The following is a 26409-nucleotide window of genomic DNA, read 5'->3' as shown; positions in this document are numbered from 1 at the left end:
TTGTATGGACAATAAAACAATTCACTTATTTCTGCTCCTAAATTGCGTTTAACATCACTTATCTATTGATGAGTATGCTGATTTGAATTGGTACAATGCCATTTTTTCCCTACCATATCTTGCCCTGAGAAAATACGTGTTTTCAAATAGCAATAGTTTCTCGGGAGGGGCTAGTCCCCAACCACCTATTGTATTTATATAACAAAGCGTCATACCCGACATTCACTCAACAACACGCCCCAACCACACCTTTTCTTTCACCTGTCATAACCAGGTACATCACATGTTTATCTAAACGAGTGTACAGAGCAAGTAGACATGTACTAAGTAATTTATTACTCGGAAGCTTGGGTGATTAGTCTTGTCTAGTCCCCATAATTAGTTCTAGAAATTGAGTTTATCACGTTTTCAATGCTGAAGGGAATAATTAGTGTCTGGTACCATTTATGACAAAGTAGACCGGAATCGTTCGAACATTGATATGCTAATTACTGCATGTACATGTAAAAGTGAGGGAAAATAATTCGCACCGCACATATGGTATTTCCAAGGACACAAAGTGTTGTATATACGTACTATAGAACCACTTAATATATAAAAAGCTTCAATGTAATGGCTTGAATATGTGTATTTACACACACATGCACAAAGTGTTGTGTATGTTATAAGACCACTTTTATGAAGTATATATAAGTACATGTACACACATACGGCACTTCATGTCTCCTTGAGTGGGGTTCACTGAAATGAACACCGTGTTGAGACGATTTATGATTTGTTCAGCAAGTGTATTTTAGAGATTCTATTGTTTTCTTTAATTCGGTTAATAAACAAACAATTAATATGCTATACAAACTAAAAAGTGTCAGTGTTAAGTGTATTGGGTCACTTTCTTAATCTCTTAATAGCCTTGTCATGATTTCTCTACTTGAGAGCCAGAGTCTGAGGTGCGTACTCTCACGTATTGTGTTCCCCCGAGTGCAAGTGAAACAATAAACTGAGACACTGTATAAACAACACAGTGTTTGTGTTTATACATGTTACCACAAAGTCAACACATTATTTCGTTACATAATGTACGACACCAGTCGAATGTACATTTCATTTACAAGAGATATTTTAATAAAGGACAAGGGATAGTTTAATAAAGGGGGGGGGGGGGGGAACTCGGAAAAAAATGATGTTACAAAGCCCTTCGGGTGTTGTACCAGAAAAGCAAGTTTGTACTTCTCGGATTTGTTGATGTCAAAGCATATTTGCATTATATTAAATTGGATTGTGGTCAAAACTCAGAATGAGTGAGTTTAGTTTTACGCCGCACTCACCCATATTCCAGGTATAAATAATCGAGTCTGTACCAGACAGTCCAATGATCAAGAACATGAGCGTCGATCTGCGCAATTGAGAAGCGATGACATCCAAGTCAGCAAGCCTGACTACCCGATCTCGTTAGTCGCCTCTTATGACAGGCATAGACGAATTTTATGTCAGACATGGGTTGCTGCAGGCCAATTCTACCTCACGGGTTTCTAGTACTTGCGACATGGCCAAGATGGAAAAAAAGGTTGCTATCGATCTATAATATGAATGTGAAAACAAATCACCACAAATTAAAATGTTACTTTTTATGAGATACTTGAGAGAAAATATACAGCAGTAATTTATCATGTCAGGGGCAGATAACTCTACTTTGAAAGCGATTGCACATATTGGTACATTTTCTTGGCTACCTCTATAATGTCAGCAATTCATAAAAATGACTGTTATAGATACCATCAGCAGCAAATATGTACAATGTGATCGTTTTGAACAGATATAAAAAGCCGAAGTTGTCGATGTCTATGTAACCGATCGACATCTCCGTCGTTGTAGTTGAAGCACTGACTATAGAGTCTAAGCGGAGCGTCACTCATGTGATCATGGCTGACTGCAGTCACGCACACTTGACTTTCAATAACGTACTAATTAGTTGCTATTGAGAATGTCGGCTTTTCAAACACTTCTCTGACATAATGGGATTACAAGAAAACAAACATAGGAATACCATCTCTATATTTCAGCACAATGCAGGTCTTGAGTGAGGACGACACGGAACGAATGGACATCGCGCAACACTCACGGTATCAATCTGCAGGGAAGGTGTGGAGCATTGTCGGGGATCCGTTCGTTCTAAGATTATTTCTTCATTACATGCTTCACGCTCACGGATCAAGAGAAATGGTTCATTGTGCGCGGTCTTCACTTTCTGTGACTTTCCACGGAGAATTAATTAAAGTTTGTACGAACATTGTATGTTGTCTTTATACCTGTCCTAATGTCCAGCAATATTTCTCATGTTTGGTTGTACTTATTTCTATATGCGCCATTAACTCTATTATGATATAACGTTAGTGTTTGTAATTAAATGTACTATGTGGATTGGTGTAAAGTGACACACATACACACACACACACACACACACACACACACACACACACACACACACACACACACACACACACACACACACACACACACACACGCATGTATGTATGTATCTGGGTTGTATTTGTGATTTTATCAAAATGAAGACATCGTAATTTTAGACAAAAATACAAAAACGGTTTATGTAATTCCCCATCCCATAAATCTGTCTACAGATAAATCTTACTACAGGAGTAAGTGTGCGAAGAATACTGCTCCTGTAAATACATCGTCACCTCTCCCGTTGTTAGTCACCATTGTAGACATTTTTGAGCAGTAAAAATGTCACGCGGTTGATATATGAGGCTCCTGTCGATTAGGTGATAAGAAAAAAATCCAGTATCTATGTTCATCGATATTGTTATCAGCGATTGGGTCGTTAGGATATAGAGATACGTCATGCAATGCTCATCATCACAGCCCTCCGTGAGATCGCCGTCGGTCATTTGGGCTGATGAGCTGTCCAGTACAACCCTGGGGCCCCAGCTGAGACAAAGTGGAGATATGACACATGGAGAAGATACTACGTTGAAAAGCTGTGTTTTTTTATGAAGAATATTAAATGTTAAATCCAACAAAGGATACGAGACTTTGCAACCACTCGACAAAAGTCAATGTACATATACATAAGTGTTTTAGCGATCCTTTGAAATTAGTTGGTTTACTCTTTGAACATAAGTCTTCATGCTACATTACCATGTGTTAGCTAGACGTTGTCAGAGACCCCGAAATGACGTAGGCTTTACGTTTACGTTTACGAACCCACGACCACTGGTTTCTGCCACGCCAAAGAGAGGTAACTCCGCACAATAAAATGAGGCGCATTTGACAAACGGGCCACTTGCTCTGGGGTTTTCCCACTTACCAAACTCCTATTGTTTTAGTAGAAGAAACAACTGGGGGGTGATAATCCGCTTTAATCCCATATTTTGTTCCCCGTGAAATAGTATCCGGGACCATATCATCATTGATAAGACGTTCATAGCTACAGAGCATAGGCTACGTTTCTGCATAGGACTGTTGCATAGCAATGCTTCTTGAAAATCCAGGGAAGTTAATTTCTTAGACACTGTTTGGTTCCAGTTGTTTGCAGATTGCACATTTTATTCGTCTCAAACAAAAATTATACTGCTCAGCCTATTTTTTTCTCATATTTTTAAGTCTACACCATTGTCTCATAACACTAATCAGTTGTCTTACATTTCCAAGGCATGGTTCAGAGCAACATGTCTTCTCTTCCAAGGTAGATGTCTAACACCTTTCCTGAGCTGTAGGACATATACCTCAGGTTTGCCGAGGTTTGCTCCTTAACTTTCGGCAACAAATCACTCATTTTACAACGTTACACCTCTACATGATATGTTGTCCTTGGACTTTCAGTTCTGAAATGGTTCCACATTCCACGTCCATGATTCCTCTCCACCCAGTATGTAGTTCACTTAAATATAATTCAATTTGTTGCAAATGATACGAAAATAACCACTCAGTTTAACCTGTAAAATGCATGTATGTAACCTTTGGTCACGAGAACGCTCGATTGGCCATGATTGGAGTGCTGGGTGAAGTTACTCGCAGCCAAAGCACGAGTAACAAATTCACCCTGTACGGTCACTGATCCGTAACTGGCGATCTCCTTTAATTCTCCCAGCAAGTTGGGTAAGGAGGAATGAGCGATTGTTCTCCCGCTTTACCACGTATTAGGACCTTGATCCACATACTGATTCAATAGTAATTCATAATATTGATTCAATGTTAAATTATAACACATCCACTCGTGTTAGCATACTGGACATAGATTCAGTTCAACAAGATTTTCACATCACTTGAGCAAATCGCGTTCCTCAAACAGAATCACGTGCTAGTTAAACCTAAACCTATCTGCATTACTTACTAACATGTACAAGTGCGAGCAAATGCTGGGCGAGAATATGCAGTATCTACCACACCACTCACGTTTGAGATATATGTCTTCAACTGTTTAAACGTGTGTACGTGCTTTGCTGTGTGTCTGTCGTGGATGCTGACGCCTGTCCCTGGGTGATGACGTTAGCACAGGGGTTCTGGGAAGTACAACGTGTACCGTTTCACAGTATCGTGGGTGCTGCATGACTTCAACCCTCTAGATGCATTACTACAACATGCTGGGGTTTTTGCACAGTGCAGTGGTCGCTACCCAAGAGTGAGTGAGTGCGTTTAGTTTTACGCCGCACTCAGCAATATTCCAGCTATATGGGGGCGGTCTGTGAATAATCGAGTCTGGACCAGACAATCCAGTGACCAACAACATGAGCATCGATCTGCGCATTTGGGAACTGATGACATGTGTCAACCAAGTCAGCAAGCCTGACCACCCGATCCCGTTAGTCGCCTCTTACGACAAGCATGGTCGCCTTTTATGGCAAGCATGTGTTGCTGAAGGCCTATTCTACCCACGGGTCTCGGTACCCAAGGCAGGCAGATAAACTGACCTGTGATATGTGCATGTGTGACACCGTAATGAGATAATTATTTTCTTTTTCTTTTTCTTATTTCTTTTTCCATTGATGACAATATATATCACACATTAAGCTATTAAGCAGTTAAGCAGATATTAAGCAATGCAAACATTACCTTTTTTCACATTTTTACACCATTCACACTCTCATTCGTACCCACACATTTTTTCTTTTTCTTAATACGCTGTATATCTTACAGTACCATACCCGCCGTGAAGTATACGTGCCCACAATGGTGCTCTTTATTGTTTATTATGACTTAGGCACCGTGACGTACAGTGAAGCACGGACATGACTTTGACGTACTGTGACCCTACCAACACCGCTAAGCACCCGTGAAAATCCGGGCTAGAATTGGTCATTAGCAAGACATGCTTGTGATGAGAGGCGACTGACTGGATCGGATAGTCAGGGTCGCTTACTTCGTTGACACATGGCATCATACCCCATTTGCGTAGATAGCTCAAGCTGTTGATCACTGGGTTGTCTGGTCCAGACTCGATTATTAACAGAATGCCGCCATATAGGTGGAACATTGCCGTGTGGGGCGTTAAACAACAAACACGAATCCAACCAATCTAAAAGCGTTTAGACTTTAACTTTCAATACATTTTCCTAATTGTGATGTGAGTGAACGAATTGTGTTTTACGCCGATTTGAACAGCAATCCATCTTCTTCATAGCAACCAACGTGATATGGGAGGAAAACCGGAAGTTAGGCAGGTTCGACACGTTCACTATTTTGGTAAAACCTTAAATCACTGGTGGGGTGCTGACAACAACAGAGACATAATCGGGGCGATCAGTGATCAGAGATAAGGAGTGATGATAGCCTGAAGAGATTCTTGCAGCACCCAACTGTGGGCAGCCTTCATGTTGGCAACGAAACATCAGTCACCTGGAATCATGACCAAACAGCTGTAGCTCCAGTTTGCCACAAAGTTCCTGACCCTATTGTTTTCAGTTCCTCATCTCTCCTTTACCTTTACAATATCGTGTCTGTGTCCACTGGCTGAATTACCTCTACAGTATTTATGTATTTATCTATATATATTTATACAGCGCCAATATACAGATCATACAGTCACAGCATTTTCCCAAGTTTACTGCACGTTGCTTTACCTGCAACTAGGTGTTTGCATGTATTCGTGTGACCACCAGTTCCGTCACCTCAAGCTCGCTGTATCACTAACCTGGCGCATAATTCACAGAATGAAGTACCTCTAAAGTATTGTTAGTATTGTGTCTGTGTTCACAGGCCGAATTACCTCTGCTGTATTGTCAGTATTGTGACAGTGTTCACAGACTGGAGTACCTCAAAAGTATTGTCAGTATTGTGTCTGTGTTCACAGACTGGTGTACCTCAAAAGTATTGTCAGTATTGTGTCTGTGTTCACAGACTGGAGTACCTCAAAAGTATTGTCAGTATTGTGTCTGTGTTCACAGACTGAACTACCTCAAAAATATTGTCAGTATTGTGTCTGTGTTCACAGACTGGTGTACCTCCAAAGTATTGTCAGTATTGTGTCTGTGTTCACAGACTGAACTACCTCAAAAATATTGTCAGTATTGTGTCTGTGTTCACAGACTGAACTACCTCCAAAGTATTGTCAGTATTGTGTCTGTGTTCACAGACTGGAGTACCTCAAAAGTATTGTCAGTATTGTGTCTGTGTTCACAGACTGAACTACCTAAAAAATATTGTCAGTATTGTGTCTGTGTTCACAGACTGGTGTACCTCAAAAGTATTGTCAGTATTGTGTCTGTGTTCACAGACTGGAGTACCTCAAAAGTATTGTCAGTATTGTGTCTGTGTTCACAGACTGAACTACCTAAAACATATTGTCAGTATTGTGTCTGTGTTCACAGACTGGTGTACCTCCAAAGTATTGTCAGTATTGTGTCTGCGTTCACAGACTGGAGTACCTCAAAAGTATTGTCAGTATTGTGTCTGTGTTCACAGACTGGAGTACCTCCAAAGTATTGTCAGTATTGTGACAGTGTTCACAGACTGGTGTACCTCCAAAGTATTGTCAGTATTGTGTCTGTGTTCACAGACTGAACTACCTCAAAAATATTGTCAGTATTGTGTCTGTGTTCACAAGATATTCAAGAACTAAATGCCTTTCAAAGACTTCACAGTACCTCTAAAGTATTGACAGCATTCTGTCTGTGTTCACAGAGGACATAATAACTTGGACAATGACGGTGAAGTGGTAACAGTTGGGGTGACAGTGCAGATCTGGACATCATTTCTGGGAACAACGATCATACGACTGACCGTGTCTTCCGACTTCAAAGAAAAAGGGTTAGTTATCATATCTTTGACTTGTGCCATATTCAAATTTCAGTAACAGGATGGTTTATACACAAAATGTCTATCCGTCCTTGTCTTATACAAAACATGCTTAAATCCCTTTCACTTGTAACAATGTCTTGTGACAAATGGCCCCACAAGCCAAGACTTATGTAACAGCCACCCGGGTAATCACCTCCTTCCTTTTATTATCAGCTCACACATCAGTTACCTCCCCTGAAATGAGGACAACGCTTCTACTGAGGCCACAAGATTATTGAGTATCAAAGCTACGACCTTTGTGCTGAGGATGGACCCCGGGCCATCTGGCCCAAGGATACAGAAGTAGCGTTTTGTGCCGTGGGTCAGGCTTAGAACCAGGAAGGTGTCAACGAGCTTTTAACCTCCACCCTTCAAAGTAGTTCTGACCAAAAAAGAATCCACGATTGTTTTTACTAAGCAAGTTTCGTATAATGCTTTAGTTTCGTCTTTTGTTGGGTTTTCAAATTAGAGTAGTTATCCTTTTGTCATCTGAAAACCCTTGTCCGCGTGCCTCGAGGGGCGGCTATCAAACTGAAGCAGACGACACACGCGTCTTGGGATCGTCTGCCTTCACAAGTGCAGGCAGACAGATGTTTGTGTTTTGAAGTGGGATTTCTTCAAACATACCTTTTCAGCCTGGTTTTTATTTAGCTTTCCTTCGGTTGTAACCATGTAGATTGTACTAAACATGAACGTGAATTGAGCTGGAGAGACCACCCAGACGCTACAAGATATGTCTCATCATTTTGATATTCAAGAACTAATTCTGGGGTCATGTATATACCGATATATTCGCTGATGTTGGATAGATTCTTGATCTTTAGGAGGACATATAACTTTGTCCATGCGTGGTAAAGAATGACCGAATGAGAATAGACACACTTACACAACATTGGATGAACACTCCCATCCAGCTATATCAGTGTACCTACTTAGCACATACACACGGACTAGAGTTTGAGCCTTTCAAATGGTGTCTAAATAGTGATTTTTAATAGTTAGTACAGAAACTCAATGTAAATGAACATACACAACTACGAATAAATATTCCTAGCAAATTGTGGTATGTGCAGCTGCTTAGCACACATACACGGGAGTTTGAGCCTGCCACGGCTGAGTCGATATAAAATGAGCCTAAGAATTGTGACTTTTAGTATTAAGTGCCGAGGAGGAAGTATGGTTCTTACAGAACAAAAATTGTCCAATGTGATATTCCTGACTGCAAAACAGTCGTCTCAGAGTCCCTGTACCACATTATTTTCCCCACTGCCATGCCCTCTTCGCAATGCTAAAACAAATCTAGATTTCTTCAGGTTCAGAGGCCGAATATTTCTTCTCCAAGGACCCCTTTCAATTTATATGGGTTAGTTTGTTACTACTGTATATATTCAGAGACTAGGCATTAGTTTAAATTGGAATGTCCTCCCAAAGGTCCACCCGGTCAGTATCTAGCATCTATGACCATCACGCATGAATCTGAACCTCAAGGTCAACACTTCATCCCGGACCACAAATTGACCTTGTAGTATATTTGTAGCTAGGACATATTTTTATACCCACAAACCTCCCACCTCGGCGACAACAGAGGGTGTATCTTTTGAAGGCCAGCAGTGAAACTTACTATAAAGACATGTACCATTGTCAAAAGAAAATATTTATCATGTCCGCGTTCAACAAACCAACCGCCCTCTACACTAAACATGACAAGTGCTCCTTTGACCAAATTGATGTCTCGCTTCTGACTTACACGCCATTACGCTAGCAACGGCCTCCTGTGCGCCTGTTACACCATCTGACAACATCAAAGGGATCGTCGCTCACCAAGATGGTCCGGGAGCCGGAGACGCCAGCTCCCAAGCTTCAAGTCATCTCTAGGTCATCCGGGCGATGACCTAGAACGGCGCGGTGCTATATTTAACTACAACGTAAGGGCCGATGCTGTCATTTAGGGGACTGAGGGACAAAAAGTTAAAGAAATTGAGTTCAATGTGAGTTCGGGGAAGGAATGTTGACATCCGATGTTCTTTTTATTAATGAAAGTACATTTTCTGAATGACTAATGCCTCCACGTCTACTCAGATTAATGGTATTTAAGGGGAAGATCGTCCCTGATTTATTGAGCTAGGTGGAGTTTTATCTTAATCAACACCGAACACTGACATCCAAGTGTAAATGTCTAAAACAGCTTCTTCACAAAATAACTGGGTTGGCGATTTGACATCTGACTGATCCATTGGAAACGTCAATTGTGCTTTGGAATAAAGACGTTGTGTTTTCTGATATAGTTAAATTCAGCATATCCTGTTAATGACGCTTAAATCTCGCCGTGTCAGTGTTGATGACAAAGTGACTTGGTGGGACGAAGATGATTGGGATTGTCATCATGATGATGCCAATATGACGGCATTCTAAGATCTTAATAGGCGGTGGGGCAATCCGCTCGACTCGCGGTGGAGACCTTGCTACCTTGTAAATTCTCACTTCATTACTTATTCGGAAGGGTGGGCGGCGTGGTAGCCTAGTGGTTTAAGCGTTGGCGTCGAAGGCCCGGGTTCGATTTCCGGTAACTGTCCATGGTAAACTGTCTACTATCTCAAAAGGATAGCACAGTAATGACAGTAATTATAAATACACAATGCCACTTAGAAAGTGGCTAGATGAAACGTTTAATGTGTATGATATAGACCATGGGCGTGTCTGAAAAAAGTGGCTGATTGTCCATTAACATCCAAGTATGTGACTGGGCGCTGTCTAACTCGCTTTTCAGCACGTCGACGTGTCAATGCCTTCAAAACGTTCTTGAAGGAGCGTCGCTTAGACACCCTCATCCAAATGATTACCTACTGTTGAATGTCGAATCAAAGTGTACCTACTACCGTACGCCTGTACAGCCAGGCTTCTTTTCTTGTTTTTCTTCTGTACACTGTACGGAGTAACAAGTGCAGTTGTATACACCGCCGCGGTAATTAATCCCACGTGAGAGGGGTGCTTTGAAATACACACCCCTCGAAGAGATATCTACAAGTGTAATTACATCTTAATTAGCCAGTTGTCTAACAGCGTGTACCATACAGCGGAGTGGGCAGGTTCTTATGTACAAGGCCCTATCATGTCAAGACATAACATTGACACAAGTGGGTGTTGTTTGTGCATATGATTACACCGTAGACACTTGACACGTCCAGTTACATGTGGGGTGCACGGGACGCTGTCACGATGAGGTAACTACCCGGATGTGGGAGGGAATGGCTACCACATGCTGGCTGCAAGGTCACTGGTCAAGAGAGAGACTGACAGACTGGGAAGGTCTTAAACCAGAGACCATATAATAGAATCTATTATATGGTCTCTGCTTAAACACACACAGACCCTGCAAATGGACTGTAATGATTTTAGCATGTTTTTTTTCTGGACGGGATATTTCTTTATTCTGCATTTAGTACTTCTATTTTTTGTACATCAAAGTTTTGTTTGTTGCAGTGGTGAGGGATGATGGTTGGATACAGTCTCCGATCTCTTTGCACCCCCACATGAACACTTGGCACAGTAAGATGTAAGCAACTGCACATTAAAGACATCCGTGTCCATTTCTTACAGGTTACGGAAAAAAGATCGATTGGTGACGAATGTCTTCTTGAGCGTTACCTGCAGGCGACAATTTTTTGGTTCAAGTTTCGAAAAGGGGCGAGTACCGACGAACGAGGCGAGTGGCGAATGGCATCGACCCACTTCATTCGTGTCCAACTCGTGCTATCCATTGATATGCCGAATAACGAGGTTACGGAAAAGGTCGAGTGGAATTACAGGTTACGGACAAGAGCGACGGGCAACGAATGTCTTCTTGCAGGTTACGGAAAGTGGCGATTGCATGGGGTGAATATTTTGAACGAGATAACGACCTTGTAACGGCCTTCTGATTATTAGGAGTGTCAGTGAACATGGACATGTCTACCACTTGCATGTATATTCTATATATATCACTAGTTGTTAGCTCAATACGGCAAGATAATGGACGTTCGTGAAGAAATTCCACGGAATCAGATGCCATGTGCGACATTAATTCTTAAATAATAGTGAAGGTTGCACTCAATATTGCATGACGGAAGGCGGTATGTAAGCTTTATCAGAGACCATATAATCTAACAGTATTTGGGCTTTAGCTGTATTAAATGTACCGAGTTATATTTTAGTAGAGACCATTACATAAGGTTTTATATGGAAGCAAATTTTTATTTTACCTTCTTCAATTGGCAGAGAATACCTGTTGACCTTTTATAAGACAAGATTATAATACGGTCCTTCAGCATGGTTACGGGATACAAATTATGATTGATAAATACACATGTTTTGTTTCTATTGCAATCGTGTCCTTGCCCCGAAACGTGCATTTGTAAGCCAAATAGTCCTTCTGTAGTCTGGCTCACAGTTCCTGAACAACATTATTTCACACTACCTCTTCCTGCAATTTAGATTTCCCCATGTTCTGAATCCCCCATCTCACTGGGGTTCCTTTCAGTTGATACGGGTTAATATGTTTCTGTCAAAATAATATATTCAGAGAGTAGACATCAGTCTACGTAGCAAGTTGCAGGTGCTGGAAGCCCGGGAACAACATTCACGTGCAGAGGATACTGAAACAGTGTTTCGCCGATGGGCGTTGGGCGATCAAATCCAGGTTGAAACATTTCAGACAGTTCTCTCACTCATTTCTTAATGAAATTAGATAATTAGATTCCACAGCGTGCATGTCGAGTTTTAATACTACATTGGCGGTGGTGATGGCAAACAGGTGTCTTTCAGAGCTCGTACTAGAGGACGTTTTTGCTGTTGAGTGTTTGATTTAAATTCATCGTGCTTCGCGATGATGGCCGTCAGTATCCCATTTCAGTGATGCACTGGCATCAACATTTACACAGAAGTAGGTGTTATTTCTTATTTATATAGAGGTAGGTGTTATCTCTAGCCATTTACATAGAAGTAGATGTTATTTCTAACTATTTAAATAGAAATAGGTAAAATGCGACTATGCTTGTCGTAAGGGGCGACTAACGGGATCGAGTGGTCAGGCTCGCTGACTTGGTTGCACAGATCGATGCTCATGTTGTTGATCACTGGATTGTCTGTTCCAGACTCGATTATTTACAGACCGCCGCCATATAGCTGGAATACTGCTGAGTGCGACGTAAAACTAAACTCACCCACTCACTTACTCATAGAGGTAGGTGTTATTTCTAATCATTTATACAGAGGTAGGTGTTATTTCTAACAATTTACATAGAAGTAGATATTGTTTCTAACCATTTACATAGAAGTAGGTGTTATTTCTAACCATTTAGACAGAAGTAGATGTTATTTCTAACCATTTACATAGAGGTAGGTGTTATTTCTAACTATTTACATAGAATTAGGTGTTATTTCTGATCGTTTACATAGAAGTAGGTATTACTTCTAACTATTTACATAGAAATATGTGTTATTTCAACTCTTTACATAGAAGCAGAGACCATTATGGTCTCTGATAGAAGTAGGTGTTATTTCTAATCGTTTACATAGAACTAGGTGTTATTTTTAACCATTTACACAGAAGTAGGTATTACATCTGACAGCAGTGTGTGACTTACATGTAGAAAGATAATGGGCTGTGTCTTCATTATGATGTCCACAGACGCATCCTGGGTTGTTAGAAATGTGTCTATTTACTTCACCCGCATTCAAATCACTATAGCCGAGATTAAGTGGACAGTGTACGATCTGACAGAATCGACTGCCATAACTCAGATCTAGATAATTCATGGATTTGTCGTTTCTAAGGAGAGATTTGAATTCACCGACTGAGTTAATATGTACCCCTATGCAGTATACTACTCCAGGTGCAAAAATTAAACACATACATACTTTTTTTACATGTACGATGTGGATACAGATCTAAATACATGTTTTGATAAAATTCTGCAAAAATAGTAAAGATTAATTTAAAAATTCCAGGAAATGTCTAGAATAAGTCATTGTGCATTGTCTTTGTACGAAAAAAGGGAGAGAAAGGAGCGTATGAAGACCTACTTTCAGAATGGCATATTATACTTAAAAACAAAACATGATGTGTTTTTCACAAGATGTTTTCATAATTTCATTTCATTCATATCAATAATACATTTTGAACGTGGTATTTTCAGTTTGTGATATCGTATTTTGGCATACATATAAAGTTTATCTTTTACGTCAATTTTTCGATTAAGGAGTACCTTAAATTATATTTTTTAAATCGTGATATGACTAAATATTTTATAATATTTAAGAATTGAATTTATTAGGTCGGTACGTAAATTACGAATAATAGAAAAACGTCGCCTCAAACAGGCGAGCACAGGAAGCATTGATATGAATAGGCTTGGAGGTGTGAATGACACCACACCCTGTCCTTCTGAACAAAAAACCCCCCAAAAAACAAAGAGCCAGACACATATCTGTATACAACAATGTGACGAAATGAAGCAGATTTGCTATCATCCTGTCAATAGCATGTAATTCCCAAGTCACTGACATCCCAAGGTCTGGCGCTGACATGGTGAAGAACAATGCGTGTTTGCCTGCAAGCAGACGTGAAGGTTTTACAGGACCATGGTTGGGACAAAGCCCGAGGTGTTATAAATACTGCATTGTGGAGCAGAGCATGACGCTGGGTAAACCCGGGGGGTCGGATTTTGAGTGTCCGGGGAGGGGATAGCGTCAGTCAGGGAAGCATCATGCTGCGGCGTGGCACTGATTGTTTAAATTCGTGGACACACATAGGAACAAGATGGCGGGCGATTTGAAACCTGGAGTTGATTCCCAGTCAGTGTGGGACATACGTCCATTTATCCTTGTGTTCATTTGGCACTATTTTGCCACTGTTTTCTGAACAGTGAATGCATAGAATAGTTAGAAATCTTCCTCCTTACTGTAGTAATAGATTTTTTATTAGCACAGGGACAGATGTTGGTAATTATGTTGAAATGTGTACACCATCCATACTTGAATAGACAATGGGATGCTTTGACGAAGGATATTTGTACAGATCTTGTAATTTAAAATAATTTGTTATGACTTTTAGAATTCCTGTTATTGAGGAGAAAATAGTAGTGAACACACAACTGAAATGAAAGAGATGCTATTTAGATTAACTGAAGTATTACACAACACACTGTCTGATATTCATAAGGAATCGTGGTTCCCTTGTGAGCTACATAATCCACGATGGGAATATAATACCAACCAGTATGACATGTTCCCAGCACCGGGGATCACTGTACGTGACATTATGTCGACCTGATGCCAGTTTCGGCCTTTGTGTGACGCATAAAATACAGGTGATATTTTACTACCGCTTCTTGCAGTTATAGTTTGCGGGGCAGGCACAACGACTTTTCCCAGGCGACGTGTTTTACAACTTTCATCTTTTGTTACGTTCGTTACAACTCGCTCCTAACATACAAAAGACACCAACGAAGATCCGGGTCCGAATTGATCTTCAGCAACCCATGCTTGATGTACGAGGCGACTGACGGTATCGGGCTGTTAGGTTCGCTGACATACTTGACACATGCCTCCCAGTTGCGTAGATCGATGCTCATGCTGTTGATTATTGGATTGTCTCATCCAGACGCGATAATTTACAGACCACCGCTAGAATATTGTAGAGTGCGGCGTAAAAATTAACTCTGTCATTCACGGCAAAAAGGCTATTCGACGTGTTCCGGAATAATGCGATCTGGTCACGCATGCTGAAGGTAGCCTGTGATTTGGTTTATCACGAAATGGCAGGAATCTGGCTTGTGGTCCGTTTCTGTATTCAGATGTTCCTGTACACGTTCCTGGGTACATATGTGGGTCTCAGTACATATATGTAGCTACCCACACCGACAGCGACACGTACGTTCATTCAGCGAGACTTGACATCTGGGTCACTTTCTCTCACACGGAAGAGCTTTCGACTGAACGTAATGCCTCATGCTTCCGTAACGTACTATTTTCCTTGAAATTGTGACTTTGTCCCAATATAGGTGGGGGGTTGGGGTTCAAGGAAGGATGGGCGCATGTCCACTGATAGAAACTGAATGATAAGTCAGAAATGATTACGATTTTATTACAAAATATCACATACTGAGTTCGTAAAATGAATGTTACTTATTTTCCGCCATCAAATATATAGTTTTTAATTCTTCTACTGTTGTAGCTGCTGCTGCTCCTGCTAGTGGGTCTACAACGCGCCCGAGAAGATTCGGGGCAGATTTGGTCTGCAACAACGGGGAGCCCATGTTGTAAGAGGCAACCAACCGGGTGGTCAGACTCACTGACTTGTAACTGTATCCCAAATGCGTCGATCGAATATTTTCAGTTCAATGACATATAGTGGAGATATTGCGGCCTCTAAACAATAAACAGACCCTCTTCCCCTGAAAAAAAACAACCAAACACCCCCCCCACACACACACACTCTTCTCCCCCCCTCAGTCATACTGATATATACCCCCTTCTCTATCTCTCTCTCCCCCCACCCCCCACCCCCAAGCAAACAAACGAACAATTAAGTACAACCATTACTGCAACTGGTGTCTCATAAGTTCATACATGTGCTGAAATGTGCTGAGATCAGTCGATCTGTCCCATAAACGAACTACACATACATAAGATAATAGGGATAAAGCATCTGTTCTTTGACAAATTCTTTAATGTAGACTTTCATAATTCAGTTATATCGACAATCAACTTGGATTGTTAAAAGGACCTTTAAATTTCCATTTCACGCGAACTTTGGTCAACAGATCAAAACAAACCACCGGTGGTAAACTCTTGAACAATTTTGTTTGAGGGTGAATTCTTTCTCACATTGACGAAAGCACTGATTACCATGTTTAACAGAAGCACCAAAAGAACTAATGCCATTGAACAGTAATTCAATATGTCGGTCACTCTGTCTCGCGTCAGTCGTTTCGATTCCTGCTGTCCTTCCTGGTCACGTGACACGGAATTTATTAGATCTTCTCTGATCTTCAGAGCTAGGACAATGATGGCAAACAACACCTGACAGCCAAGCGATAGACACACGCACGACAGCATTAAGTAGTAAAAGTCCAGGTAGCTTGGGTTTACAGTCAGAATGATTCTCAGCTGGGAAATGTTGGCAGCAACAAGAGCCAGGTCAAGCATGTTCTGGACAGTGGTTCTCCGAACACCAAACTCGTTCATCTGCCCAGGTTTGGCAACCTACAATTAGGAGAGTCTGATTAGAAATGATCGGTACGTTTGACTGTTTCTTTCCATTTATTTGTTCTCTACGTTTCACGTATTCCAGCTGTGACTCTAGCGAGTACATAAACGAGTCTGGTCAAGCGATCGGTATAACGAGCACCGGTGTATGTCCACTATAGGCAGACACACAATCTACCAAGTCACCGAACCGATACGTGAAGTTGCCCCTTGCCATAAACACATGTGTATGACACCGACATTCTTACATGGAACCCTACAGCAGAGAATGGTTTAATAGAAAACATTTTAAAAATATGTGGAAAAAGGAAATATAAACCAAGTAAACTCAAAATAATATAAAGCAAGCCGGGGCGTTTTTTTTCAACAATGGTAGCTACGCCCTGGTCCTGATTTCCAAAGTGGAACATTCCCAACAATCACAACCGTGTCGGGACAACGCCGTATCTGAGGAGTTCTTTGAAGCATACTGAATGCTATACCAGTGGCGTTACATATAAGCCTGCAAAATGAATTAAATGCCTGTAGTTGCTTTACATATGGCTTTGATTATATTGTGGTGGCGTCTGTACTCACCAGGTTCCCGTCCGGCTCGTCGGTTTCCGGCTTGTCGGTTTCCGTCACGTCGGCTTCCAGGATGGCGAAGGGTGTATCATCTCTGTCTGGTTTGCTGCACAGAAAAGTGAGTGACTGCTTTTACACCGTTTAAAGCAATATTTCAGCAATATCATGGGTGGGGACACCTGAAATTAGCTTCACACATTGTGCCCATGTGGGGAATCGAACCCAATAGCGAGCGACGCTTAACCCCCAAGGCTAACCCCACCGCCCCTGAACAGACAGAACAATCCGCAATGTATATCATATGTCATGAAAATGTCATAGCTGTGTTTTAATTTTGTTTAATTTTTGTTTTGATAAATGATCTGGCTTAGTGGAGGGTGCGTTAGCTCGTCACGGACACAAGACTGGTTCTGACTTTGTGAAATGAGAGTGAGTGGTGTAGTTGGGTTTAGGGTCTTTTTGAACAGCATTTTTGTTATATCACAGAACATCAGCTTAATGTGCAAGGGAATCCCTGTGTGATGCACGTGTTCGGTATTTACCACTTCAGTGACATAGGAGAGTTCCTTATGGTGGAGACGCACCCAGACACATCAGGGCGTACCAGGATTTGAACCCATGATGGAAGTTTTCGAAGGGCACAACCCTACACAATGGCTTGTAAAAACAGAGAATCCGAATTAATTAAAACTGTGATTGCAGTATATCCAGTGTACTATGATCGTCCCTCTATGTTTTTAATTCGACACAAACTCAACTAATTAAAATCATCTTTGTTGTCTCTCTCTCTCTCTCTCTGTCTCTGTCTCTGTCTGTCTCTCTCTCTCTCTGTGTGTGTGTGTGTTAGTTACTTTACGCCTCACTCGGAAACTTCAAATTGTGTATTCTTCGTGGTAAATTCTGAGTTTGGCGAAAGGCTGTGGCATACTTCCTCTAAATTTGAATACACGCCCATATACTATATATTCACAAGTGCTACGGTGTGTTGTGCGCATTCAAGAGTAGGTCTCCAGTTAACTTCCGAATCCACTATCTATTTCCACACGACTACCGGAAGTAGAGGCCAATCCTGCATTCAAGGAGACATGTCAGGCGAGGTCAGGCGCGTAGCAAGCCATTTTCCGTGTAGGCCCAATAGGTTACAAAGCTTCATATTTAGATAGTATTGATGGCTTGTCCAGACTTTAAAGCAACAACCATGTGTAAGCCCGTGTCTTTTTTTTCAAGTATGGTCGCTACATTCCTGGAGGTCAAAGTCACATAGATATACTTATTGAAAATGTCTGGAAACAGTATCAATTATATAACTGCGTGCCTTGACCAAACTAATTACAGTGTCCGTCAGTGACGTTTAGATATAAAACTTACAAGTAATGCGATCTATGCATAGAGGTACAAGAAAAAAACAACCAATCAAACAAACAAAAAACAAAAGCAAACAAACAACCCCACCCCCCAATCCCCACCCACCTTCTTGTTCACGTCAGTGATCCAAAGTAGGGTAGGATTTGTCAGAATTCATGTTTGTTTTAAACATTATCCCAGTGTAGCTCTGTCCCAATACCCACCGTTGGGTATAGCGATGTACACGTTGTGCGTGCATGCGTGTAATGTGATCTACATAGTCTTGGAGACCGTCATTTATTTGTGAGTGGGTGAGTTAAACATGGTCATGTAAACGAACGTGCGTGCGTGTTTGTACTTGCCCACAAAACATCAAAGTGCCAATCTTTGTTTTCTTCGCTATATTCTCTATGCTCCGCAACCCATTTGCGCCACAGTTTGCCTGTGGGTCATACATTGTGCGTATGCGCGAAACTTACCGTGGGGAAGTACCTGTCTCGTCCAACTCTACTGAATCTTTGGTCATCTCAAATTCTTCCTGGGATGGTGCCATAGTCTGTTGTCACCAAGAACTTATTCTTCAGACTCGCACCTTTACAAGTCAAGGTACCACAGGTAGATTTAGGACCAGATGTTTCTGGAGATACGTCCTTGCGACTAGGTTCCGACAGACCTAGGGGATCGTGGTGTCAGTCACAGCACCCTCGTACACCGTGTAGGCTGAGCGCTGGACGGGTTAGAGCTCATCCATCAGGGAGTTTGGGATATATATTAACACAAGGTTCGGGAAAGTCCCCATGTCTATTATTTCCAGCTAACACCCACGTGTAAATTACATATATGGAAATACATCCCCATGAATTTCCAATATGGACTTCCAAGCACAATGTAGTTCTTGGAAGACAGGAAACTGGCACACCGCATCAGTCTAGGAAGTGATGTAGAGTGTGTAGTGCACCGCTGTCACTCAGCATGTGTAGTCCTTCCCGCAAGAGGGCAGTGGGGCAGCCTGGTGGTTTAAGCGTCCGCTTGTCACTCGTCTTCTTGCCAGTTTAAACTGGTGGGACCCATGCTTGTAGTATTGGGCGTCATGTCATCGCATCCCATGTGCGAAGATTGATGTCGAAGGCCCGGGTTCGATTCCCCCACATGCGTACAATGTGTGGCGCATATTTCTGGTGTCCCCAGCCGTGATATTGCTGGAATACTGCTAGTTGGCATAACTGTGGAGTGTGGCGTAAAACTAAACTATACTCACTAACTTATTTTGTAGTTGGGGCAATTCGACAGATATCCGAATAAACCCGGATTTGTTAGGCGTGACGAGGTAAGGCAAAAACCATTAGGTTTTACCCCCGCTCCGGGTGCAAAATCAACACATGGTATATAAAGTCATCATCAGATATGAACACAAATAAGAAGTATTACAACCGACACAAAGTGGGCATTGAGTGACCAGTCCATAACATCTATGTACATATATACCTTCTTATATTTGCATTTTTAAACTGCATGAGAAGTCTGAGGATGTTATTCCAGTCTTGTCGCTAGGCAACAACGTGGCTTCTTGAAACTTCAATTGTGGATGAACCTGTGAAGATCGGAATTGGAATCGATCTGCAGCAGCCCATGCTTGCCGTAAGAGGCGAGTAATGGGATCGGGTGGTGAGGCACTGGGTGCACTCATGTCGTCGGTTCTCAACTGCAGATCGATGCTCATGTTGATGATCACTGGGTTGTCTGATCCGGACTCGATTATTTATAGACGCCGCCTAATTGCTGAGAGCGGCGTAACACTTAACTCACTGGCTGCACCACTGGCTATTTTCCGTCAGTCGGCTGACGACATCCCTTATGAAGCAAAACCATTGTGCCAAATTAAGCAAAGCAATCAGAATGCAAATCATCTATGACCTTAAGTACCTTGGTTACGGAAACCATCAGAAATAATTTCTGACTTTAACGCAATTCCTTTATCTTAACGTCCAATTCGCCAAAACGTGGCCCAGTTTAAATAGACACGAAATAAACCAATTTAATTTTCAAACCTAGTGTGTTCGGCTTTGTCATGTTTAATGGAATAATAACATTATGTCTGAAGTATATTGAGTGTAGGCAAATACGTGGTATAAATATATTTAGGAGCGTCCAAACTCCCAGACAGAAGACATTATGTTGGTGTTCTCTATCAGGGAGCCCATATAGAAAGGGAGGAGAAACTCCTCGAAAAGCCACTGAACGTATGTTTCGGGTCGTAACGTAATCGGTGTAGCCAATATGGTGGCAGCATAGTATTTAAGATTAAGCCTGGTTTATTTTCAACAATGGATTAAGTTCGCTGAGTGTTGTAACAACTGAAATCCTACATGTAGAAGATAAGTTAACTATTTTGCCACCTCAGTTTAAGTAAAAAATTTGGTATTAGTGTCCGTATTAGGACAGTGGATTTGCTGTAACGTTTCAAGTCGGTATGTTATAGCTCACTCCATGGCTTCTATTCTCAATTCACCGCGACGATAGATGGGAAGAAGATAAAAACTTCTTTCACACATTCGTTTAATTTTTAGAAGGAAAACATATCTTTAGATGAAAGGTATTTGCAAGTAATAGTGACAGTTTTATGCCTTGAAAATTATTAGGGTGTAATTGAGGTGTCTGAAAATTATGACATTTCGCCGATCTGCTCTGATCCGTCATTGAAATGCTACACGCCGTTGTTTGAGTGTTTCTAGTTATTTCTTCAAAACATCTTTCGCATACACCTTTAATTCATATGAGGGGAATATACTATCAGGTGAAATGTGTTTGCACGTATTAGTGATAGTACCATAATCTTAGAAAGAGTGTTAGGTGTATTTGAGGTGTGTGAAAAATGTGACATATCGCCGATCTGCCCTGGTCCGTCATTGAAATGCTACACGCCGTTGTTTGAGTGTTTCTAGTTATTTCTTCAAACCATCTTTCGCATGCACCTTTAATTCATATGAGGGGAATATACTATCAGGTGAAGTGTGTTTGCAAGTAATAGTGATAGTTTCTAAATCTAAAACAAAATGTTAGGGTGTATTTGAGGTGTGTGAAAAATATGACATATCGCCCATCTTATCTGATTCGCCATTGATGCTTGTGATGCTTGAGGGTTATAGTTCCATAACTTCTTTCTGTCTTGTTGATCTTATTATTTGACAAAATTGGAAATGTGTTTTAGAACGCACTGTGGCAGTTTTACACTTTCTGTTTTTGAGGTGTGTGTGACAGTGTCAGTTAATATTTTGTCAATGTCCACTCCATTCTAAACATGTAATAAGATATCTGAATTAATTATAAATGTAAACAAAAATGTCTCAAAGTAGATCTTTTTTTAAAAAAAGGACTAGCTGATGTTAACACGTGTTCTCGCGATACTTAAAATTGCGTTCTTTAACATGTTTTGGGAAGGAAAGTCGCGGTGTATCATTTATTCTTTCATTCATTCACATGTGTACTTCTTTCTTTCATTCTTTATTCCTTTCATTCATTCATTCACATAAATCTTGCTCTTAACTTTTTCTGTAATTCATTCATTCATTGCAAAACTCCGGCTGATACAATAAACTGCTGAAGTTCTGTTAAACACAACTGAAGTTGCACTGGGAATGAGCCAAGTCATTGTGTGCGTTGGAGCATGATGAGGCACACGTTAATTAGCACAAATGGTAAAGAAAGCAAGCGAGTGACCTATCCCTGTTGTAGAGTATCCCTGGTTCTATGGTGTCGAACCGGGAAGGCTAAAATCTATTTTCCAGATGTCCCATGAAGGCTAAAATGTATTGTTCTGTTTTCCCAGAAGAGCTAATTAGGGAAGTACATGTACCTCCAAACCTAAAGATAAGGTGCCGGGCAGCATAATCCGTGGCGGGAGTAGAGAGAATTCTTTTCAAAACATTGTTATAATCTTCGCTTCTTTTGAACTTTACACTTCTTCATTTTCATAAATCACCACCGGTGGTACAAGAGCAAAGAACTGACAATATTAACTAATGTACATAAATGTACATAAATATAAACATGCGCCATGATGAGTTATTTACGTATCAATTTATGCAAGCGAGAGGTAAATGGTGATAAACATTTGCTAAGCTTAAAATTGACGGGCGACACGACCTTGTTAAGTGTTGATAACATGGCCCAATTGCAATATTTTAGGGGGTGAATGATTATATGTTGGAATTTAGTCATATACATTTAAAAGATAACTGAATTCCTCACCGACTAAATTAGTCACCAACTAAAGAGAAAATGGCGAGGGATTTATTATATTTCAGATAAACTGATTCTGTCAAATAATTGTTTTATGTAGTGTAACCAAGGGTATACCGTAGTATGTTGTTCATAGTCACGACCAATGTATTGATATAAAACATGAGATAGTTTGATCGTCTCAGTAGATGTCAAAAGGACAACATGTTGACACGGATTCTTATATTTAATGGGACTCTACCAAATCGCCATGAACAGTAAGATCATTAAGGTGCACTGTCTGAACTTCTCTAATTGTATTAAACTGGAAGACAGACAGACAGAAACGTGATTTACCATAGATAATGCCAATTTAATGTCAAATTAAATAAAATGTATAATGAAGAATAGAAGAGCAAATGTGTTAATAACTTTATTTATATTGTTAAATGTGCCAAAATCAAAGAGCGTCCACGTTAATCCTGTTTCCTCTTTGTCTGAGCCTCCGAGTGAGGCGCGCCGTGTTCATTCAACCATAACATTGCACTGGAAGTACTGCGAAGGCTTCTGGCTAGCGACCAGTTATCGCCAACACCTGACTGTTGCGCTTGCGCAGACAGCTTGACTTGTACTTCCGTTATTGCCACAGAAAACTACACTGTCAAACCACGTGTCATGTTTACTGATACATATGTTTACCGAAACACCTTTATGTTTGATCACCTTAGTGTGACCGAAAATATCTCAAAATGATGAAGCGAATAGTGACATTTGATGTAGATTTACAGAATAAAGATGTACATATCACAAAAAGCTGATTAAGACATTCTATCCAATCAAACAATCATATCTTGAGAAAGAAAGAAGGAGACGGCGTAAAAATTATGTTCCGTCATCTCAACTAAATTGCAACGATTTGTTGAAAAGAAACCTAAAAAATATTGCTAATTTGAAGAGACACCTGTCTCAAAAGAAAGCATTGCTTGCGGCTGCAGTAATTGAAAATGAACCCAAACTAGAAACAAGTGGCTGCGAGAGCCAGGGTGCAGCTTCACATAAACAGTTGGTGGTTCGGTTGCCCCGACCAAATGCCACAAGACTGAGGCCTAGACGTAGAACAAACAGAGAAAAGGCAAAGGCATACAGAACCATTGCAGACCTCAAAGTTAGACAGTATGAATTATCTAAGAAATACTACTCACTGAAAAGAAAAGTAAAAAGACATGATGTAAAAATGGCAGCAGGATCAACCAGTACCCCAAAGAGCAAAACTGAGGCAATGCTGAAGCAAGGCAAGATCAACAAAAATGAACAATGAAAAATCAGAAAAATCTTAGTTATTTCCGAAATCATTCACTCTAAGGAAGAAATGAAAACGTCAAAGCGCCTCTTCTGCATGGAATTGTCTCTGGGAAAATCCTCAAGAAGTGTCGATGTTTGAATCAGCTCAGTTCCCAGACTGTCTATGTCGCCACAGGTTATCAATGCACTGGAGTGACTCTTCATCCGAATGTAGTCCACTACAGGAATGATGCTGGTCAGCTGACCCATCAGAGTTTTGTTGCTGTGTCTGATGAAGTATCTTATGCGTCTTCTACAGTTATTGCAATACTTCACACGTTGATGCCTGATAGTAAGGCACTAGATGACAATGTGGAGAGAATCCATTATTGGACAGACAGTCCAACAAGTCAGTACAGGAACAAAGTTGTTTTCAACACAGTGGCAAACCATCAGCAATTTGTGGGATGAAAGCTCGATGGAACTATTTTGAAGCAGGTCTGGCAAGGGACCATGTGATGGATTAGGCGGTACAGCTAAACGTATGGCTGATGAGGCTGTCCGTAGTGGGAAGTGTGTCATCCAGGATCCCAAAAGTGTTTTCACGTGGGCAAGATCATCAGATATGAAATCTGTCAAGGTCTTCTTTGTGTCTTCCTCGGAGTGCCAGGAATATCAGGAACCATGAAAATTCACGCTGTAGTCGGCCATGGAACCTCAAGCATCAGTGTAAGAGATGTAAATTGTTACTGTGATGTGTGCATCTCATGTGGCCTGTGTGACACTTGGAGCATGGAGTCTCTTGCATCTCCAGACCAGCCGGAAAAATTCCACTCTTTGGAAACCACACCATCTGTCCACGATCTGCAGCGACACATTCTTTGGCAACAGAAGTCCAAGATCCATAAGCTGGTCCTACAGAGGAGGCACAAACAGCAGGTGAAGTGGACCCTAAAGATGCAGCTGATCATGAATACTCAAATGGTTCTTATGTAGCTGCTATCTATGATGGCAGGTGGTGCACCGGAAGGATTCTTGAAGTTGACAATGCTGATCAGGCAGTCAACATAACATTCATGGAGAAAAAGAAATAACTCTTTCAATGGCCCATCCAGGATCCCAAAAGTTTGTTCACATGGGCAAGGTCATCAAATATGAAATCTGCCAAGTTCTTCTTTGTGTCTTCCCCGGGGTGCCAGGATATCTTGAATATCAGGAACAATGAAAATTCACGCTGTGGTTGGCCATGGAATTGTTTGGTGTAAGAAAGAAGAGATCGTATGTTCAACCTCCTCAAGCATGTGGAAAATCAGGGCGCATGCTGAAACTTAGCCAAGATGATTCAGGAACCATTGAACGTAACTATCATGAGTATCAGTAGACTGACATGTGCGCTACCAGGAAATAACCAAAAACTCTGGTGCCAGTGTATAGTTCCATTATTGTTCTTGTATTTCTAATGCAAAGTTACAGCTTTTGTCTGTTAGATTTGGCAAGAGATTAAGGATTATACATAATGTCATATGCAAGTGAAAAACGTGCTGTTTTGAATGTTCGTTACCTGGAGAGATGTACCCTGTGAGAACATCATGTTTATTCATCATTTTTTTGAGATTAGCGGTTCTAGTTTTGACTAGATCTTCATGATTCACTGTTCCATTTAATACGTCTTGCTAATTAATTGCGCTGTCCACAGTTACGTATTCTATCAGGCATCTGGGGAAGTTAATATATTGATGCATACTTGTTTAGTCATTCTACCCACAGGATGAAAGTAAAAACATAAATTTTAAAGGGGCACTGATGCGGAGCGAATAATGTTTCTCGCCAACGGTCGAATTACGAAACCAAACCGCAAATTGGTCAGCGCCCGCTCCTTCGACCGTGACGGACAAAGGAACTGGGCTCCTGTCCATATTAGCAGAATTTCTTCACCTAAACAGTCAGGAGGTCGGATGCCCATCATATGCCATTTGTTTAAAAATATCCATGGTATTCCTTGTCTGATCGTATCCAAATATCCCAGCAGTGTAGTTCTTTTCGGATGCTTGGATGGAATAGTTACTGATCCAATTTGATCCTATTTCTGTGTTTTTAACCTCGATATTTAATCATGTTACATGAAAATATGATGTCTACAGGCAGGTAGCAAGCCATTTGTTTCAGTACGGAAGGTTGTAAAGCTTTATATATATAGGTAGTTTTGAGTGTTGGTTCAGCTGTGATAGCAAATATCATACGGAAATTTTGGTAGCTATGGTAGCTACAATGGTTTATTATTTATGATAATAAAAACACACAGTTGATTTATTTGAATTCGTAAACAAAAAACGATGACTTTGCCTTTGGTAGAGAAATCTGAAAATTTTCTTACGTAAAAAAACCCTTATTTCACCTATTTACCCAAGTACACAGCAAATGCCTGTGTGTATTCCTTATGTAACGAAATTCCGTTGGTAT

The 26409-nt window shown here is 40.9% G+C and overlaps 1 protein-coding gene across 1 annotated transcript; it reads right to left on the bottom strand.

Moving 5' to 3' along the window:
• Nucleotides 1–15393: 15393 nt before the first annotated feature.
• LOC137272675 (ninjurin-1-like) lies at nt 15394–19399 on the bottom strand. Its single transcript, XM_067805051.1, has 3 exons — nt 18930–19399; nt 17119–17212; nt 15394–16539 (listed from the first exon to the last, which is right to left on the bottom strand). Exons 1-3 carry the CDS (start codon nt 19001–19003, stop codon nt 16099–16101), a joined length of 609 nt encoding a protein of 202 aa, XP_067661152.1. The 5' UTR covers nt 19004–19399; the 3' UTR covers nt 15394–16098.
• Between the last annotated feature and the right edge of the window lie 7010 nt (nt 19400–26409).

This window comes from Haliotis asinina, chromosome 2, assembly GCF_037392515.1.
Source record: "Haliotis asinina isolate JCU_RB_2024 chromosome 2, JCU_Hal_asi_v2, whole genome shotgun sequence".
NCBI classification, from domain to species: domain Eukaryota; kingdom Metazoa; phylum Mollusca; class Gastropoda; order Lepetellida; family Haliotidae; genus Haliotis; species Haliotis asinina.
This window is presented reverse-complemented; position numbering and strand designations above follow the sequence as displayed.

Excerpts from the sequence above, each read along its gene's own strand:
- LOC137272675 (XM_067805051.1), bottom strand. The coding sequence starts at position 19,003 with ATGGCACCATCCCAGGAAGAATTTGAGATGACCAAAGATTCAGTAGAG. Across the intron at positions 17,213-18,929 it reads GAGACAGGTACTTCCCCACG|CAAACCAGACAGAGATGATA; the intron begins GTAAGTTTCGCG and ends TTTTCTGTGCAG. Across the intron at positions 16,540-17,118 it reads ACGAGCCGGACGGGAACCTG|GTTGCCAAACCTGGGCAGAT; the intron begins GTGAGTACAGAC and ends TCCTAATTGTAG.